Raw genomic sequence first — 20,995 nt, forward strand, 5'->3', positions numbered from 1 at the left:
AACAGTCTCGAGAGAGGGGCTGAATGGGCCTCCTCCTGTTCCCATGTTCCTGATGCTTCTTGCAATCATTGAGGGCCCAGATATCAGTTGGGTTTCCAACCGTTTCTATGCAGATCAAGTTCAACGGGAGGGTTCTGGGGCAAAGTACGAGAGTCAGAGATTAAAATTAAACTGCTGATTCTGAACGATTAACCGGCTAGTGATAAGATTATTAATGTGTGTGTGTTGCATATTTTTCAGATGTGGCTGGGTTATGTTGAATGACTCACAGATGCTGTTCAGAACAAACCTGACTCAGGAGGGACAGACTGAAACCACAGTTGTGGAAATGCAGACTGAGGGAGACAGAGAGAGAAAATCACATGATAGCCTGAATCAGCTGCACTAAACTCAACTGAGTTTACAACAATGTGAGGGGATCTCATTGAAATATATCAAATTCTCAGACGGTTTGACAGGGTAGATGCTGAGAGACTGTTTCCTCCCCCGACTGGGGAGTCTGGAACTAGAGGAGGGGGTCCCAGTCTCAGTGTAAGGGGTCGGACATTTGGGACAGAGATAGGGAGAAATGTCTTCACTCACAGGGTTGTGAATCTCTGGAATTCTCTACTCCAGGAGCTGTGAATACTCAGTCATTGAGTATATTCAAGGCCGGGATCGGGAGTTTTTTGGGCGCTGAGGGAAATCGAGGGAGAGGATGGGAAAGTGGAGTTGTGTGCATCCTACCTTTCCCACTGCCCAAAGCAAGACAAATGATCAGAAATCTGATCCTGCAGATTCTGTCGACGAGGTCTGAGTTTCAGGCCTTTCGAACCCCACCCCTACACTTGGGCCAAAATTCAGGCCGACAATTGCAGAGTCAGTACTGAGGGAGTGCTGCACTGTCGGAGGGTCAGTACTGAGGGAGTGCTGCACTGTCGGAAGGTCAGTACTGAGGGAGTGTCGCACTGTCGGAGGGTCAGTACTGAGGGAGTGCCGCACTGTTGGGGGGTCAGTACTGAGGGAGTGCTGCACTGTGAGAGGGGCAGTACTGAGGGAGTGCTGCACTGTCAGAGGGCCAGTACTGAGGGAGTGCTGCACTGTCGGAGGGTCAGTACTGAGGGAGTGCTGCACTGTCAGAGGGTCAGTACTGAGGGAGTGCTGCACTGTCGGAGGGTCAGTACTGAGGGAGTGCCGCACTGTCGGAGGGTCAATACTGAGGGAGCGCTGCACTGTCAGAGGGTCAATACTGAGGGAGTGCTGCACTGTCAGAGGGTCAGGGCTGAGGGAGTGCTGCACTGTCGGAGGTGCCGTCTTTCAGATGAGACATTAAACCGAGGCCCCCGTCGGCCCTCTCAGGAGGGTATAAAAGATCCCACGGCCACTAATTGGATGAAGAGCGGGGGGGGGTGGGGGGGGTGAGGGGGAGGGGGAGTTCTCCCCGGTGTCCTGGGGACAATATTTATCCCTCAACCAACATCACTAAAAAAAAACCAGATGATCTGGGTCATTATCACATTGCTGTTTGTGGGATCTTGCTGTGTGCAAATCGGCTGCTGCAATTCTTACGTTGCAACAATGAGCACACCTGAAAAAATACTTCATTAGCTGCGATGTGCTTTGAGGCAACTGGTGGTTGTGACAGGCGCTGGAGAAGTGCACGGCTTTCCTTCCAAGTCAGTCCGCACAGTATAACTGCAGTCACGGGTAAATGGCTCAGACCTGACGGGCACAGCCTGCACGTTCACTGTCGCACGAAACTCCTTTATCGGCGCTGAGTCACGGTTCGACAAGAATACAGAGTTCACAGCCGGCTTCATCGTAGAAGCCTCTCAGTGTCAGAATTTACAAAAAGACTTTCGAGATAAGCAGTCAAGAGGGGCTCGTGTCTCCAAGTGGGATTTGCAGCTGGTGCAAAGTTCAGTTAAAGGGACAGTAAAAGGTTTTTTTGCAGGGAATGCAAAGAGATCCTTGGGATGTGGAGTTAGCAGAGAGAGCAAAGGTCAAGGGAGGTATTAACAAGTGGCGTTCATTATAATATACTTGAGAAGGAATAATGAGGAGAAGCAGGAGACCTGGGTGTGTACGTCCAACAGTCTTTAACAGGATAGATCTGTAAAACTGTTATCAGAAGCATTACAGGGTGTTGGACTTTCAAGTCAGAGGGAGAAAGTGCACAGATTCAGATCCACCCATTTTATTATTTTTTTCATTTTTATTTGGAGATACAGCACTGAAACAGGCCCTTCGGCCCACCGAGTCTTTGCCGACCAACAACCACCCATTTATACAAATCCTGCATTCACCCCATATTCCCTACCACATCCCCACCATTCTACTCCCACCTACCTACACTAGGGGCAATTTACAATGGCCAATTTACCTATCAACCTGCAAGTCTTTGGCTGTGGGAGGAACCCGGAGCACCCGGCGGAAACCCACGCAGTCACAGGGAGAACTTGCAAACTGCGCACAGGCAGTACCCAGGGAGCTCTGATTACTGACACATGGCCAGTCCTTGCGGGAGGAAGTGTCAAGTCTGTGTCTGGCTCTATTTACAGACACTGCCATCGCCTCTTAAAGGGACAGGCCAGACTGCTCAGCCTTAGCCGTGGGATAATCGACGGGAGACGGGGAGCAGGGGGCTTTGTGACCCGTTCCCCCTGGGTGTGAAACTGACACGATGGGTTGGCCACCCAGGTTTTGATGGTTTGAGCTCCCAGCATTTGTAGCCCATCTTTAATTGCCCTTAACAGCCGAGTGTCTTGCTCGGCCATTTCACTGTGGTGTGGGTCTGGACTCACATGTAGGCCAGACCAGTAAGGACAGCAGATTTCCTTCCCTAAAGGATATTAATGAACCAGGTGGGATTTTGTAACAATTAAAAATAGCTTCCTAGGATCAATGCTGGGAGAGCAATTTTCAATTTCCTTTTTTATTTATTAATTGAATTTAAATGCCATCATCTGCTATTTTGGCATTTGAACCCATATCCCCAGAAATACTAACTCAGGGACAGTACCACTACACCACTACCTCCAGGTACCAACCATAGCCCGTGTTTTCGAGAACTCTTCCCAGTCACTTCTTGCCCCCCATCTCTCCCCAGGCCCTGATTCACGCAGGGTCACAGTTGCAGTGCCCGGTGCTCTCCATTACCGTAGCAACATGCTCATTCTTCCAGCGTGAGACTGGACAGCGAGTTCGCGCCAGCATTTCGACGCGGGGGAGGGGCGCTTCGCCGAGATCTGTCACCCCCTTTCATCGCCAAGGGAGCTTTTTCCTCACTCATTACACGGTCGCGACATCGTAAACACAGCGGGAAGATTTGCCCCTTGCTCGCACACAGGGCCCGGTTCCTCTGAGTTAGCTTTCCGAGCTGAGCCCCCGTGGGATTTTCCCTTCTTGTTGTTTAGGGGACTGAGGCGGAGCACATTAAAGACCCTTCCCTGGGACTGACAAACTCAGCACTGATCGAGCACTGAGCCTGGATCCCTCCTGCACTCACCGGCTGCCTGACAGTTAACATCCTTTAAGGAACTGGACAATGGGAGCTTTGGGACAATCCTGAGGCCCCTTTGGATCTTTATCACATTGTCAACCCTTAAAAATGCCAAGTTGCTTTATACACCTGAGGTATATAGAGACAGTCCCAACTCCCGAGAGGGTCCAGAGGAGATGATAATTGTTTAAATACGCAATTCTAATGGATTGAAATTCCTTTGGGGATCTTATCGAAGCCAAGATGTCCCAGGATACCGGAGATAAGACCTGTAGCCTGTTTTATGGGAGACTTTGGACTTTTGCCTTGTGAGTTGGAAGAATTGCATTTGGCTCCACTTGTATTACAACTGCATGAAAGGGGAGTACGTTCCAACCATACGTAAGATATATAAAGACAGTCACTCAACTCAGCAGTTCAAACTCCTTCAGACACAAGAGAGGTAAGCAGGGAAATCAGAGGGAAAGGGAACGGCAGGAAGGGAGGTGGTGGGGGGGGGGGAAAGTAGAAAGGACGGAAGGGTTAGAGGTTGGAGGGGACGAGGGTGACGAAGGAAAGCGCATTTGTAAAGCAACTTGCCCGACCTCAGTGACATCTCAATCGACAGCCGTTGGGGTGATGCTCCCTCTGCGCTGGCTGAGTTCGGGGGAATGTGGTCGGAGAAACAGGGAGCTGCAACAAAGGACAACTCGAGGGGAAGCAGTCCTATCCTTCTGGAATAGGCCCGACCTATGCACAGCATGATCCCACAAATGTGCTAAGGGCCAGGTAATTTTAGGTGCTGTTTTGACAGATAAATGTTAGTCCTGAGAGAGGGGTGGGAGAAATCCCCCCCCCCCCCCCCCGCCACCACCCCACCCCGCGTCCCCACCCACGCTGCTCTTCTTCAAACAGCGGCTTCGGTTTTTGAACATCTCCTCCTGCGAGACGGCATCTCCGACCCTGCGGCACTCCCTCAGCACTGGGCGGAAGGTCGGCCTGGATTGTGTGGGCTCCAGAGCGGGGCGGGGTTGAAACCGCCTAACAGAGGCAGACAAGAAGGGAAAGAAACCAGAATCGGAGAATGCTTACAATACAGCAAGAGGCCATTCAGCCCATTGTGCCCCTGTTGGCTTGCTGCGAGAGCAATTACACCTTGCCCCACTCCCCTGCCTTATCCCCATTGCCCTGCAATTTTTTTTTTCTCTTCAGGTAACGAATGATCCTTTTGAAAGCCTGGGTTGAAACTGCCTCCAGCACTCTCTCGGGCATATTCCAGGCCCTCCTGTTCCCTATCCTTTCACCAATGGGAAGGGGTTTCTCCCTATCTGCTCTGTCTAGATCCCTCACGGCTTCGAACACCTCTATCAAACCCCCTCTCAACCTTCTCTTCCCCAAGAAAAACAGCCCCAGCTTCTCCAATCTATCCACGTAACTCCCTCATCCCTCATGAATCTTTTCCGCACTCTCTCTGTACTGCCCTCATATCTCTCCTACTGTGATCAGAATTGGACAGAATACTCGAGTTGAGGGTAAAGCGGCATAGGGGTGAGAGTAGAGAGTAGAGAGTAGAGAGAGAGAGAGAGAGAGAATGCAGTGAATTAATAAACCTGTCCAGTTAGGTCAGTCACTGTTCATAAGCGTTCGCAATGGTGGGAGAAAGTTGAACAGGACAAAGCAGAGGGAACAATTGGTACTCTGTGTGTGTGCGTGTGTGTGTCTTTGACATTCGGTAACCCATCGGTTCGGTGAAGATTATAACAAGTTTAAAAGAAAACAGAATCCCACATAGCCTGCCAAGAGGCAGATTCAGAAGTCGGGGGCGGGAGGGGTGGGGTGGGGGGTGTTTGGTTGGGGGTTGGTGCTGTGGGTGGAGAAGCTGTCAACAACTTGTTACACTAACCCTGAGTAAAACTGGCTCCGACCACACTGCTATAAAAGGGGACTAGTCTGGACAGATCCACTTCACTTTGATCTGTGAATCCAGGAAACCCACAGCGAGAGGCAGAGAGAGAGAGAGAGAGAGCGGGTAACAGATCTCTTACAAACGTACTTTGAGTAAATTAATGGTTACTTAGTGGTAAATGCTGTCTGTGTTGTGGTTCTTTCAGATATTGCTTTAATTTGTCATTCTCCTTTCCACAGGTTTCCCACATAGAGAAATCATGAAGACTTTCGTTACTGTTTTGGCTTTCTTTCTGATTGTGGGTAAGTGACTGTGAATTTTAATCCCCCTGGCCCCCCCATGGTGACTTAGGTTTTAAGTGATTTGTCGCAGGGTATCCCCGAGTGCAGTCAAGTAACAGGACAGGAAGATTCTCACTCCCCGCGCAGCTCCCCCAGTTCGATGCGTGTTAACATCATAAACACGACAGGATCGTCCCCCCTCACAATCCCCCCACAGGCCCCGCCAGATCTCATCTCTGGCACAAACATCTACACTCGTGTTCACGCTGCTTTGCGATGTCGCTAACAGACGGCAAGCAGACGGGATCTGCCCTCGTCCCCTACGATGCCCGCTGCCGAGGTTTCCATTATGCCCTGCGGTGTTTATCACGCCCTTTTCCCCTCGAGTCTCCCGGACAATTGTTTCAATTTCCCATCGCTGTGCATCGGCGGTGGTTGGGGGCGGAGGGGGAGAGGGAATGGTTGAGGGGGGGGAGGGAGGGAGTGGTGCTCTTGGGATTTTTCTGCTCTTCCCGTCCTCTCTGTAGCTGTTACTCCGCGGGGAAGCGGGACTCCTACTGAACTTACGATCAGAGTTATGGCAGATTGTCTGCGGAGGAGGTGGCGGGACATTCGGAGCCCGAGCCGTGCCCCTCGGTCAATTGCGCGTCCGAACTTTGTGAATGCAGTGACCTCACTTGGATGGCGACAGTTTCCCCCAGGTGGGGTGAGAGCTGACTGACCTCCTGCTGAGCTCTATCAATTCCCGGAGTCTGTACACGGTGCAGCCTGTTTAAACCGGGCGTAAATTGGGTGGTTCAATAAAGGGCTGGTGATTTGCTCCCCACAGATGGCACCCCCAGATCCCTAACCCGGAGAACAAAATCTACCCTCACCCCATCCTCCTACCCGTATCACAGTTAGTCCAACAACAACCTGCATTTACATAGTGCCTCAAACACAGAGAAACACCCCAAGTCACTTCACAGGAGTGAAATTGGACCCCGAGCCGCATCAGGTGATATTAGGGACCGGTGACCAAAAGCTCGGTCAAAGAGGTCGGTTTTTAAGGAGCGTCTTAAAGGAGGAGAGAGAGAGAGGCGGAGAGGTTTAGGGAGGGAATTCCAGAGCTTAGGGCCCCCGGCAGCTGAAGGCACGGCCGCCAATGGTGGAGCGATGGGAATCGGGGGATGGGCAAGAGGCCGGAATTGGAGGGAGTGCAGAGATCTCGGAGGGTTGTAGGGGCTGGAAGAGGTTGCAGAGATAGGGAGGGTTGTCGGGGCTGGAGGAGGTTACAGAGATAGGGAGGGTTGTAGGGGCTGGAGGAGGTTACAGAGATAGGGAGGGTGGTAGGGGCTGGAGGAGGTTACAGAGATAGGGAGGATGGTAGGGGCTGGAGGAGGTTACAGAGATAGGGAGGATGGTAGGGGCTGGAGGAGGTTACAGAGATAGGGAGGGTTGTAGGGGCTAGAGGAGGTTACAGAGATAGGGAGGGTGGTAGGGGCTGGAGGAGGTTACAGAGATAGGGAGGATGGTAGGGGCTGGAGGAGGTTACAGAGATAGGGAGGGTTGTAGGGGCTGGAGGAGGTTACAGAGATAGGGAGGGTTGTAGGGGCCGGAGGAGGTTACAGAGATAGGGAGGGTGGTAGGGGCTGGAGGAGGTTACAGAGATAGGGAGGATGGTAGGGGCTGGAGGAGGTTACAGAGGTAGGGAGGGGGATACACAAATGGAAGGGGGGGAGGAACATCTGTGTCGAATATTAATTTTATTTGCGATTTATCCTTCTCGATGGATTTATTCAGTGAGGTGTTGAGCAGAAAAACTAGTTGAGTGTTTCGAAACGGAAAGATATTCGCTAATTTCACTCGGGTGGATGACGTTGAGAAATGAGGGGAGGGGATATTGTTTTTGTCAGTGAGCAACCGGCTTACAGGACCAGCTGTGGAGATTCTCTCCCAAATCTTTTCAGTGGAATTTGTTTGGTTACCCCTTATCTCTCGGCATCTCCTGACAATAGAGCTCCAGGAGATGTTGATCCTGTGAGGACATTACTGATGGACTAACAGTACACAGTGAGATTGGAATGTGAATATCAGCTCATTTCTATCCTCTCCCTCTGACACACCCTTCCTTCAAACAACTCATCATTCACAATTCATCATTTCACCAGTTGGACAAACTCTGCTGCCCTTCCCCCAAGTTTTCAAATCCCTCCATAACCACCTCGCCCTCCTCCCTATCACTGTAACCTCCTCCAACCAGAACCCTCCCTATCTCTGTAACCTCCTCCAACCCTCCCTATCTCTGTAACCTCCTCCAACCCCTACAACCCTCCCTATCTCTGTAACCTCCTCCAACCACAACCTTCCCTATCTCTGTAACCTCCTCCAACCCCTACAACCCTCCCTATCTCTGTAACCTCCTCCAACCACAACCTTCCCTATCTCTGTAACCTCCTCCAACCCCTACAACCCTCCCTATCTCTGTAACCTCCTCCAACCACAACCTTCCCTATCTCTGTAACCTCCTCCAACCCCTACAACCTTCCCTATCTCTGTAACCTCCTCCAACCACAACCCTCCCTATCTCTGTAACCTCCTCCAACCACAACCCTCCCTATCTCTGTAACCTCCTCCAACCACAACCTTCCCTATCTCTGTAACCTCGTCCAACCCCTACAACCCTCCCTATCTCTGTAACCTCCTCCAACCACAACCCTCCCTATCTCTGTAACCTCCTACAACCCCTGCAACCCTCCCTATCTCTGTAACCTCCTCCAGCCCCTACAACCCTCCCTATCTCTGTAACCTCCTCCAGCCCTTACAACCCTCCCTATCTCTGTAACCTCCTCCAACCCCTACAATCCTCCCTATCTCTGTAACCACAACCAGCCCCTACAACCCTCCCTATCTCTGTAACCTCCTCCAACCACAACCCTCCCTATCTCTGTAACCTCCTACAACCCCTGCAACCCTCCCTATCTCTGTAACCTCCTCCAGCCCCTACAACCCTCCCTATCTCTGTAACCTCCTCCAGCCCTTACAACCCTCCCTATCTCTGTAACCTCCTCCAACCCCTACAATCCTCCCTATCTCTGTAACCACAACCAGCCCCTACAACCCTCCCTATCTCTGTAACCTCCTCCAGCCACCACAACCTCCCCTATCTCTGTAACTTCCTCCAGCCCCTACAACCCTCCCTATCTCTGTATCCTCCTCCAACCACAACCCTCCCTATCTCTGTAACCTCCTCCAGCCCCTACAACCCTATCTATCTCTGTAAACTCCTGCAGCCCCTACACCCCTCCCTATCTCTGTAACCTCCTCCAGCCCCGACAACCCTCTCTATCTCTGTAACCTCCTCCAGCCCCAACATCTCTCCCTCTCTGTAACCTCCTCCAGCCCCTGCAACACTCCCCCTCTCTGTAACCTCCTCCAGCCCTTACAACCCTCCCTATCTCTGTAACCTCCTCCAGCCCTTACAACCCTCCCTATCTCTGTAACCTCCTCCAGTCCCTACAAGCCTCCCTAACTCTGTAACCTCCTCCAGCCCCTACAACCCTCCCTATCTCTGTAACCTCCTCCAGCCCTTACAACCCTCCCTATCTCTGTAACCTCTTCCAGCCCCGACAACCCTCCCTATCTCTGTAACTTCCTCCAACCCCTACAACCCTCCCTATCTCTGTAAACACATCCGACCCCTACAATCCTCCCTATATCTGTAACCTCCTCCAAACCCTACAACCCTCCCTATCTCTGTAATCTCCTCCAGCACTTACAACCCTCCCTATCTCTGTAACCTCCTCCAGCCCTTACAAACGTCCCTATCTATATAACCTTCTCCAGCCCCACGAACCTCCCTATCTCTGTAACCTCCTCCAGCCCCTTCAACCCTCCCTATCTCTGTAACCTCCTCCAACCCCTACAATCCTCCCTAACTCTGTAACCTCCAAGAGCCCCGACAACCCTCCCTATCTCAGTAACCTCCTCCAGTCCCTACAACCCTCCCTATCTCTGTAACTTCCTCCAACCCCTACAACCCTCCCTATCTCTGTAAACACCTCCGACCCCTACAATCCTCCCTATATCTGTAACCTCCTCCAAACCCTACAACCCTCCCTATCTCTGTAATCTCCTCCAGCACTTACAACCCTCCCTATCTCTGTAACCTCCTCCAGCCCTTACAAACCTCCCTATCTATATAACCTTCTCCAGCCCCACGAACCTCCCTATCTCTGTAACCTCCTCCAGCCCCTTCAACCCTCCCGATCTCTGTAACCTCCCCCAGCCACTACAACCCTCCCTATCTCAAAACCTCCTCCTACCCCTACAACTTTCCCTATCTCTGTAACCTCATCCAACCCCTACAACCCTCCCTATCTCTGTAACCTCCTCCAGCCCCTACAACCCTCCCTATCTCTGCAACCACCTCCAGCCCCTACAACCCTCCCTTTCACTGTTACCTCCTCCAGCCCTTACAAACCTCCCTATCTCTGTAACCTCCTCCAGCCCCACAAACCTCCCTATCTCTGTAACCTCCTCCAGCCCTTCAAACCTCCCGATCTCTATAACCTCCTCCAGCCCCACAAACCTCCCTATCTCTGTAACCTCCTCCAGCCCCACAAACCTCCCTATCTCTGTAACCTCCTCCAGCCCCTACAACCCTCCCTATCTCTGTTACCTCCTCCAGTCCCTACAACCCTCGCTATCTCTGTAACCCCCTCCAGCCCCACAAACCTCCCTATCTCTGTAACCTCCTCCAGCCCCTCCATCCTCCCTATCTCAGTTACCTCCTTCAGCCCCTACTCCCCTCCCTATCTCTGTAACCTCCTCCAACCGCACAAACCTCCCTAACTCTGTCACCTCCTCCAGCCCCACAAACCTCCCTATCCCTGTAACATCCTCCAGCCCCTTCAACCCTCCCGATCTCTGTAACCTCCTCAAGCCCCACAAAGCTCCCTAACTCTGTAACCTCCTCCAGCCACTACAACCCTCGCTAACTCTGTAACCTCCTACAGCCCCTACAACCCTCCCTATCTCTGTCACCTCCTCCAGCCCCTACACCCCTCCCTATCACTGCAACCTCCTCCAGCCCTTACAACACTCCCTATCTCTCTAACCCCCCTCCAGCACCACAAACCTCCCTATCTCTGTAACCTCCTCCAGTCCCCACAAACCTCCCTATCTCTGTAGCCTCCTCCAGCCCCTCCATCCTCCCTATCTCTGTAACCTCCTTCAGCCCCTACTCCCCTCCCTATCTCTGTAACCTCCTCCAGCCCCACAAACCTCCCTAACTCTGTAACCTCCTCCAGCCCCTACAACCCTCCCCATCTCTGTAACCTCCTGCAGCCCCTCCATCCTCCCTATCTCTGTAACCTCCTCCAGCCCCTACTCCCCTCCCTATCTCTGTAACCTCCTCCAGCCCCTACAAGCTTCCCTATCTCTGTACCCTCCTCCAGCCCCTACAACCCTCTCTATCTCTGTAACCTCCTCCAGCCCCACAAATCTCCTTATCTCTGTTACCTCCTCCAGCCCCTACAACCCTCCCTATCTCTGTAACCTCCTCCAGCCCCTACAACCTTCCCTATCTCTGTAACCTCCTTCAGCCCCTACTCCCCTCCCTATCTCTGTAACCTCCTCCAACCGCACATACCTCCCTAACTCTGTCACCTCATCCAGCCCTTACAAACCTCCCTATCTCTGTAACCTCCTCCAGCCCCACAAACCTCCCTATCCCTGTAACCTCCTCCAGCCCCTACAACCCTCCCTATCTCTGTAACCTCCTCCAGCCCTTACAACCCTCCCTATCTCTGTAACCTCTTCCAGCCCCGACAACCCTCCCTATCTCTGTAACTTCCTCCAACCCCTACAACCCTCCCTATCTCTGTAAACACCTCCGACCCCTACAATCCTCCCTATATCTGTAACCTCCTCCAAACCCTACAACCCTCCCTATCTCTGTAATCTCCTCCAGCACTTACAACCCTCCCTATCTCTGTAACCTCCTCCAGCCCTTACAAACCTCCCTATCTATATAACCTTCTCCAGCCCCACGAACCTCCCTATCTCTGTAACCTCCTCCAGCCCCTTCAACCCTCCCTATCTCTGTAACCTCCTCCAACCCCTACAATCCTCCCTAACTCTGTAACCTCCAAGAGCCCCGACAACCCTCCCTATCTCAGTAACCTCCTCCAGTCCCTGCAACCCTCCCTATCTCTGTAACTTCCTCCAACCCCTACAACCCTCCCTATCTCTGTAAACACCTCCGACCCCTACAATCCTCCCTATATCTGTAACCTCCTCCAAACCATACAACCCTCCCTATCTCTGTAATCTCCTCCAGCACTTACAACCCTCCCTATCTCTGTAACCTCCTCCAACCCCTACAATCCTCCCTAACTCTGTAACCTCCAAGAGCCCCGACAACCCTCCCTATCTCAGTAACCTCCTCCAGTCCCTGCAACCCTCCCTATCTCTGTAACTTCCTCCAACCCCTACAACCCTCCCTATCTCTGTAAACACCTCCGACCCCTACAATCCTCCCTATATCTGTAACCTCCTCCAGCCCCTTCAACCCTCCCGATCTCTGTAACCTCCTCCAGCCCCTACAACCCTCCCTATCTCTGCAACCACCTCCAGCCCCTACAACCCTCCCTATCTCAAAACCTCCTCCTACCCCGACAACTTTCCCTATCTCTGTAACCTCATCCAACCCCTACAACCCTCCCTATCTCTGTAACCTCCTCCAGCCCCTACAACCCTCCCTATCTCTGCAACCACCTCCAGCCCCTACAACCCTCCCTTTCACTGTTACCTCCTCCAGCCCTTACAAACCTCCCTATCTCTGTAACCTCCTCCAGCCCCACAAACCTCCCTATCTCTGTAACCTCCTCCAGCCCTTCAAACCTCCCGATCTCTATAACCTCCTCCAGCCCCACAAACCTCCCTATCTCTGTAACCTCCTCCAGCCCCACAAACCTCCCTATCTCTGTAACCTCCTCCAGCCCCTACAACCCTCCCTATCTCTGTTACCTCCTCCAGCCCCTACAACCCTCGCTATCTCTGTAACCCCCTCCAGCCCCACAAACCTCCCTATCTCTGTAACCTCCTCCAGCCCCTCCATCCTCCCTATCTCAGTTACCTCCTTCAGCCCCTACTCCCCTCCCTATCTCTGTAACCTCCTCCAACCGCACAAACCTCCCTAACTCTGTCACCTCCTCCAGCCCCACAAACCTCCCTATCCCTGTAACATCCTCCAGCCCCTTCAACCCTCCCGATCTCTGTAACCTCCTCAAGCCCCACAAAGCTCCCTAACTCTGTAACCTCCTCCAGCCACTACAACCCTCGCTAACTCTGTAACCTCCTACAGCCCCTACAACCCTCCCTATCTCTGTCACCTCCTCCAGCCCCTACACCCCTCCCTATCACTGCAACCTCCTCCAGCCCTTACAACACTCCCTATCTCTCTAACCCCCCTCCAGCACCACAAACCTCCCTATCTCTGTAACCTCCTCCAGTCCCCACAAACCTCCCTATCTCTGTAGCCTCCTCCAGCCCCTCCATCCTCCCTATCTCTGTAACCTCCTTCAGCCCCTACTCCCCTCCCTATCTCTGTAACCTCCTCCAGCCCCACAAACCTCCCTAACTCTGTAACCTCCTCCAGCCCCTACAACCCTCCCCATCTCTGTAACCTCCTCCAGCCCCTACAACCCTCCCCATCTCTGTAACCTCCTGCAGCCCCTCCATCCTCCCTATCTCTGTAACCTCCTCCAGCCCCTACTCCCCTCCCTATCTCTGTAACCTCCTCCAGCCCCTACAAGCTTCCCTATCTCTGTACCCTCCTCCAGCCCCTACAACCCTCTCTATCTCTGTAACCTCCTCCAGCCCCACAAATCTCCTTATCTCTGTTACCTCCTCCAGCCCCTACAACCCTCCCTATCTCTGTAACCTCCTCCAGCCCCTACAACCTTCCCTATCTCTGTAACCTCCTTCAGCCCCTACTCCCCTCCCTATCTCTGTAACCTCCTCCAACCGCACATACCTCCCTAACTCTGTCACCTCATCCAGCCCTTACAAACCTCCCTATCTCTGTAACCTCCTCCAGCCCCACAAACCTCCCTATCCCTGTAACCTCCTCCAGCCCCTACAACCCTCCCTATCTCTGTCACCTCCTCCAGCCCCTATACCCCTCCCTATCACTGCAACCTCCTCCAGCCCTTACAACACTCCCTATCTCTCTAACCCCCCTCCAGCACCACAAACCTCCCTATCTCTGTAACCTCCTCCAGTCCCCACAAACCTCCCTATCTCTGTAACATCCTCCAGCCCCTCCATCCTCCCTATCTCTGTAACCTCCTTCAGCCCCTACTCCCCTCCCTATCTCTGTAACCTCCTCCAGCCCCACAAACCTCCCTAACTCTGTAACCTCCTCCAGCCCCTACAACCCTCCCCATCTCTGTAACCTCCTCCAGCCCCTACAACCCTCCCCATCTCTGTAACCTCCTGCAGCCCCTCCATCCTCCCTATCTCTGTAACCTCCTCCAGCCCCTACTCCCCTCCCTATCTCTGTAACCTCCTCCAGCCCCTACAAGCTTCCCTATCTCTGTACCCTCCTCCAGCCCCTACAACCCTCTCTATCTCTGTAACCTCCTCCAGCCCCACAAATCTCCTTATCTCTGTTACATCCTCCAGCCCCTACAACCCTCCCTATCTCTGTAACCTCCTCCAGCCCCTACAACCTTCCCTATCTCTGTAACCTCCTTCAGCCCCTACTCCCCTCCCTATCTCTGTAACCTCCTCAAACCGCACATACCTCCCTAACTCTGTCACCTCATCCAGCCCTTACAAACCTCCCTATCTCTGTAACCTCCTCCAGCCCCACAAACCTCCCTATCCCTGTAACCTCCTCCAGCCCCTTCAACCCTCCCGATCTCTGTAACCTCATCAAGCCCCACAAAGCTCCCTAACTCTGTAACCTCCTCCAGCCACTACAACCCTCGCTAACTCTGTAACCTCCTACAGCCCCTACAACCCTCCCTATCTCTGTAACCTCCTCCAGCCCCTACACCCCTCCCTATCACTGTAACCTCCTCCAGCCCTTACAACACTCCCTATCTCTCTAACCCCGCACCAGCATCACAAACCTCCCTATCTCTGTAACCTCCTCCAGCCCCCACAAACCTCCCTATCTCTGTAACCTCCTCCAGCCCCTCCATCCTCCCTATCTCTGTAACCTCCTTCAGCCCCTACTCCCCTCCCTATCTCTGTAACCTCCTCCAGCCCCACAAACCTCCCTATCTCTGTAACCTCCTCCAGCCCCTACAACCCTCCCTATCTCTAAAACCTCCGCCAGCCCTGCAACCCTCCCTATCTCTGTAACCTCCTCCAGCCCCTACAACCCTCCCTATCTCTGTAACCTCCTCCAGCCCCTACAACCCTCCGAGGTATCTGCGCTCCTCCAATTCCAGCCTCTTGCCCGTCCCCCGATTCCCATCGCTCCACCATTGGCGGCCGTGCCTTCAGCTGTCTGGGGCCCTAAGCTCTGGAATTCCCTCCCTAAACCTCTCCGCCTCTCTCTCTCCTCCTTTAAGACGCTCCTTAAAAACCGAACTCTTTAACCGAGCTTTTGGTCGCCGGTCCCTAATATCACCTGATGTGGCTCGGGGTCAAACTTAGTCAAATTTACACTCCTGTTAGTTGCGTTGGCATTTTCTTACTACGTCCAAGGCACTATATAAATGCAGCTTGTTGTTTCTTCCCAGTTTGTTTTTCTCTCTCTGTCCCTGTCACTGACTCTGGACACTGCCGAGTCTTTCTTACATCCCATACTCAGTGGACAGTCTATGTTCTGGGAAGTGACAGGTTGCAGGGGTGTTGGTTGTGATGTGGCAATGTGTTAATGTGCACTCACAACACCACTGGCAACATGTCTCTTTTCATCCTCACTCTCCTTGAGTTTTGTAATGCAAGAGGTCGTTCATCACTGGGATGTCTAACAGTCATCAGATTCAGAAGGTCCAAAAGCGTTCCTGATTTCTTACTCCAAGGATCCCCAGCTGAAAGTCCCGGACGATCACCAACCCACTCGCTTAACCTGTGCCCAATTGCGTTCCTTCAGGTTCCCAGGCTGTGCCCCTTCAGGAAGAACCCCAGACAAAATGGGAGGAGGCCATCGAAAAATTCTGGACATTCATACACCAACTCTCCCAGTCAACAGAGAGTGTGATGGAGAAAATTCAGAGTGTAGAGCTGGATGATCAATTGCGGTGAGTAGACTGCGTGTGCACTGCACGACAATTCACACTGAATAATGAAACACTCGATCGTGAGAGATGCAGTAACGACCGACACGTGGACAAAGGCTGGCTTTTCTCTCGCGCCTTTCACCTCCTCAGGAGCCCCAGACTGCTTCACAGCCAATGAAGAACTCACTTTAAAGTGTTTTCACTGCTGCAATGTGGGAAACGCAGCGGAAATCTGCGCACAGCAAGATCCCACAAACAGCAATGTGATAATGACCCAGATCTTCTGTCTTTTTTTTTAACTGATGTTGTTTGAGGGATAAATATTGTCCCCAGGACACCGGGGAGAACTCCCGCTCCCCCCCCCCCCCCACCCCCACCCCCCAGCTCTTCTTCCAAATAGTGGCCGTGGGATCTTTTACACCCACCTGAGAGGGCAGATGTGGGCCTCGGATTAATGTCTCATCTGAAAGACCGCACCTACGACAGTGCAGCACTCCCTCAGTACTGACCCTCTGACAGTGCGGCACTCCCTCAGCACTGACCCTCCAACAGTGCAGCATTCCCTCAGCATTGACCCTCCGACAGTGCAGCACTCCCTCAGCATTGACCCTCCGAAAGTGCAGCACTCTCTCAGTACTGACCCTCCGACAGTGTGGCACTCCCTCAGTACTGACCTCCAACAGTGCAGCATTCCCTCAGCACTGACCCTCCGACAGTGCGGCACTCCCTCAGTACTGACCCTCCGACAGTGCAGCATTCCCTCAGCACTGACCCTCCGACAGTGCGGCACTCCCTCAGTACTGACCCTCCGACAGTGCGGCACTCCCTCAGTACTGACCCTCCGACAGTGCAGCACTCCCTCAGCACTGACCCTCCGACAGTGCAGCATTCCCTCAGCATTGACCCTCCGACAGTGCGGCACTCCCTCAGTACTGACCCTCCGACAGTGCGGCACTCCCTCAGCACTGACCCTCCGACAGTGCAGCATTCCCTCAGCATTGACCCTCCGACAGTGCGGCACCCCCTCAGTACGGATACAGGGTGCATTGGCCAGGACTCTGGGTTGTAGTTTCTGGACGGGACATGAACCCACCAGCTTGAGTGTGAGAGGCAGAGGATGAATGACAGCGTTCGAGGGAAGGGCATTCGAGTTTGAGGCAGATTAGTAACACACTTCAGGGTGCCATATGAAATCTGGCTGTCTTACTCTCCAAGCCGTGCTATTGGCCCAGGATTTCATCCCATTCACAAAACTGATGATCCGGGTCGTTATCACTTTGCTGATTGTGGGATCTTCCTGTGCACGTCGCCTACATTACAACAGTGACTACATTTCCAAAAAGTACTTGATTGGTTGTGAAGTGTACGGGAACGTGCTGGGGAGGTGAAAGGCGCTTGAGAAATGCAAGTCTCGTTTCTCAAAAGCGCCTTTTGATCCAACACGTGCTCAGGCCCTGTTTTACGGCTTTGTGGTCAATTCTTGAGTTTATGCTCCCTCGAGGCGCCTCGGCGATGCCCCACACGAGGTCAAAGGGTACCCTGTACGTGTGCGCCATATTGTTGCTCAGACTGTCGCCTTTCCTCCGCAGGGACCTCATCTCGGACTGCATGACCGAGCTCAACATCTCTGCCTCCGAGCTGCGTGCCAAACTGGGGCCCTACGCCGAGGCCTTCAACTCTGACCTCACTCAGCTCCAGGAACGCCTCAACCGCGACATGGCTGCAGTCCAGTCCATGCTGATGGTTTATAACGAGGAGACCCACCTGATGGTGAAGCAGCACGTAGACTACATCCGGCAGACCCTGGCCCTCTACATACGCAAGTATCACAAACGTCTGAACCGTGACCAGGAGAAGATCAGAATCAAGTTCCAGGAGTACAAAGAGTTGCTGGCAGCCAAGAGCCAGCGCAGGGCTGAGGACCTGCGGGAGATGATGGAGCCCTACGCCCGGGCGGTGGGCGAGAAGGTGCAGGAACACCTTGGGAATATCCAGGAGACGCTAAACCAGCAGGCAAACGAGATGAGGACAAAGGCCGAGGCACTTCAGAGCCACATCTCGGAGAACACGGATGACCTCCGGGCCACCCTGAGCCAGAAGATGGAAGAGATCCGCTCGTGGTTTGAGACCAGGGCTGAGGAGATCTCCCAACGATTCAGCGAGCTGTTTGATTCCCTCAGGCAGCACGAGCCCAGACCCAACAGCTTCTGAAGCGACCTCGGCGGAGGTTTGCCGCTCATAAACCTTAACCTCTCTTCTCTCTTTCAGCGCTAAGCAGAAATCCTCTGTTTCCCTCTCACCCCCTCCCAACCTTGCTCAGAGTCCCGCAGTCTAGACCCTCGGCAATTCCGGTTTGCACAGGGCAGTGTGCAGGGGTAGAAACCCCCTCCGCCTTTCCTGTTCAAACACGCTCCTCAATGCTCCGCCTTGCACTGAGTCAACAAGGGATAAGTGTGTGGTCTTGCCAAGGTCTACTCTTCCAGTCTCTCACTCGCAGGTCCCTGCACATGAATATTTGGGTTATGATTTATTACACTTTCAGACAAATGCAGATACAAGCTTTCGGCAAACAGTATTCAACCGACAGCTGAGGGGAGGGAAGATTACCCCCACTCACTGAGTGTTAACAACATCGTAAACACGGTGGGAAGATTTCCCCCACTCGCTGAGTGTTAACAACATCGTAAACACGGTGGGAAGATTTCCCCCACTCGCTGAGTGTTAACAACATCGTAAACACGGTGGGAAGATTACCCCCACTCACTGAGTGTTAACAACATCGTAAACACGGTGGGACGATTTCTCCCTCCTCTCTCATTTCCAGAGACACTATAAACATGATCTCAGTTTGAGCACATTGACAGTGTCATTACAGAGAGAGATATCTTTCTGATAATCGGTTGCCATTGGAGGAAACCTTTTCTCGGTATAATTAACGGGGGAATGGGACAGGAAACGGGAAGAAGTGAACGGTTCCAATGCCAAACCCTTCGGTGTCAGATCAAATTGATCAATGGGGATGGAATAAGCTGGTGCGGCTGCCGTCTATTTATCGATCAATGAAAGCTTGCTGTTTTGCTGTTCCTTACTGGAATGCGGGATCTCTATACCCTTTATGCTCACATGAATAATTGAATAAAGAAATCATTTCAAATGCCGCTTGTTTCCTGCGCTCTCTGTCGTTCACACATTGTACATTCTGAATGATTCAAAGTCACACCTCTCAGCTGGAGTGTCCCTCCTGTGTCAGTGCTCAAAGGGAAATTCGATAATATCAGTCACAACATATCAAAGGAGAAGGAAACCACACCCCCCCCTCCCCCCACCCTCCCCCGAGGTACCTGCCGGGGGTGGGGGAAAGTTTGGCAAACTTCAGCTCAAATGTAATTCCTGATAAGTGCCCTTTCACACCTTGTGTTTGAGACTTGCTTTGGCTCCCAATAGTCAACAAAAAGCAGGACGTGCATTTCTCTAGCGCCCTTCACCTCCCCCGGACCGTCCCAAAGCGCCTCACAGCCAATGAAGTTCTATTGAAGTGTGCCCATTGTTGTAATGTAGGAACCGCGGCAGCCGGGTGGGCACAGCAAGATCCCACAAACAACAATGTCATAATGACCCAGATCATCTGTTTTTTTTTACTGATGTTGTTTGAGGGATAAATATTGTCCCCAGGACACCGGGGAGAACTCCCCCCCCCCCCCACCCTGCTCTTCTTCCAAATAGTGGCCGTGCGATCTTTTACACCCACCTGAGAGGGCAGACGGGGGCCTCGGTTTAATGTCTCATCTGAAAGACGGCACCTCCGACAGTGCAGCACTCCCTCGGTACTGACTCTCTGACAGTGCAGCACCCCCTCAGTACTGACCCTCCGACAGTGCAGCACTCCCTCAGTACTGACCATCCGACAGTGCAGCACTCCCTCAGTACTGACCCTCTGACAGTGCAGCACTCCCTCAGTACTGACCCTCCGATAGTGCAGCACTCCCTCAGTACTGACCCTCCGACAGTACAGCACTCCCTCAGTACTGACCCTCCGACAGTACAGCACTCCCTCAGTACTGACCCTCCGATGGTGCAGCACTCCCTCAGTACTGACCCTCCGACAGTACAGCACTCCCTCAGTACTGACCCTCCGAAAGTGCAGCACTCCCTCAGTACTGACCCTCTGACAGTGTAGCACTCCCTCAGTACTGACCCTCTGACAGTGTAGCACTCCCTCAGTACTGACCCTCTGACAGTACAGCGCTCCCTCAGTACTGTCGACCTAGATGACGGTCTGAAATCTCTGGAGTGGGTCTTGAACCTTCGACCGTCTGAAGCACTGATCCACAACACTCGCCTGTATGTCCGGGGGAGGACACACACTGACGGCCATAGTGCAACTACCTTCTTCAGGAGGTGCTGCCAATTCTGGTTGGTCGTATTGCTGGAGGTTTTATCACATGACCTCCAGCTGACCCACCCTCACGCTTCCACCATTGGTCGCCCGACATGTCCATCCGCATTGGGCCTTGCCTACTGACAGCCAATCAGAGAGCGAATAGCCTATTCATTATCTGATTGGCTAATTCTTGACCCTCAACCCCAGTGCCTTTCTCTTCCCACACTTGTATAATTAATAAGCAAAATTGTTTCAAGAAAAGTTTTAAAAATCGCCAATGAGCTGAAGATTAATCTGCAGTTCCTGGAGACTCCTGGGCTGTCCTGGAACAGAAGCAACCCTCGACTCCAGCGAGCATTCGATTGTGTCGAGACCCCCTCGGGTTTCGGCACTGAGGGCAACAGTGGACGTCACCGTGACCGCTTGGCATCTGTCTCAAGTGGTCCGATGCTGACCCTTGGTGCCGGGAGCTTTTAGGGCAGGATGTGAGGCTCCTGGGGCACCTCCGCTCGCTGACCCCATTTTCAACTCTGACCTCTCGGTTGTGTCCGGCCAACGAGATATGAAGCAGTGAGGGAGGATCAAAGGGGAGCCGGTCGCTTACCTCGGCTGCTCTGCTGAGGTTGTTAACCTTCTTCGTGCGCGGCAACAGAGTCCCGGGATTTAAGGAGGTGGAGATCAGTAGATTTCAGAGCCCTGACCCTGCCAATTAATTACCGCTCAACTCCCTATGTGCCTTCGGAT

The 20,995-nt window shown here is 52.9% G+C and overlaps 1 protein-coding gene across 4 annotated transcripts; it reads left to right on the forward strand.

Moving 5' to 3' along the window:
- The first annotated feature begins 3,853 nt into the window (after positions 1 to 3,853).
- Positions 3,854 to 19,028, forward strand: LOC137352733 (apolipoprotein Eb-like). 4 transcript variants are annotated; one of them, XM_068018487.1, is made up of 4 exons: positions 3,854 to 3,923; positions 5,606 to 5,668; positions 15,744 to 15,891; positions 17,460 to 19,028. In XM_068018487.1, the coding sequence occupies exons 2-4, from the start codon at positions 5,626 to 5,628 to the stop codon at positions 18,079 to 18,081; spliced, it is 813 nt and encodes a 270-aa protein (XP_067874588.1). In that variant the 5' UTR covers positions 3,854 to 3,923; positions 5,606 to 5,625; the 3' UTR covers positions 18,082 to 19,028. The 4 variants fall into 4 exon arrangements, with proteins under 4 accessions (XP_067874588.1, XP_067874589.1, XP_067874590.1 ...); XM_068018488.1 differs by lacking the exon at positions 3,854 to 3,923 and adding an exon at positions 5,063 to 5,166; XM_068018489.1 differs by lacking the exon at positions 3,854 to 3,923 and adding an exon at positions 5,069 to 5,153.
- Positions 19,029 to 20,995: the final 1,967 nt, after the last annotated feature.

This window comes from Heterodontus francisci, chromosome 39, assembly GCF_036365525.1.
Source record: "Heterodontus francisci isolate sHetFra1 chromosome 39, sHetFra1.hap1, whole genome shotgun sequence".
NCBI classification, from domain to species: Eukaryota; Metazoa; Chordata; class Chondrichthyes; order Heterodontiformes; family Heterodontidae; genus Heterodontus; species Heterodontus francisci.

Bases quoted from the DNA above. Each gene is read 5' to 3' on its own strand.
- LOC137352733 (XM_068018487.1), top strand. From the start codon at position 5,626: ATGAAGACTTTCGTTACTGTTTTGGCTTTCTTTCTGATTGTGG. The intron at 5,669-15,743 runs GTAAGTGACTGT...GCGTTCCTTCAG, and splicing joins GGCTTTCTTTCTGATTGTGG to GTTCCCAGGCTGTGCCCCTT. The intron at 15,892-17,459 runs GTGAGTAGACTG...TTTCCTCCGCAG, and splicing joins GAGCTGGATGATCAATTGCG to GGACCTCATCTCGGACTGCA.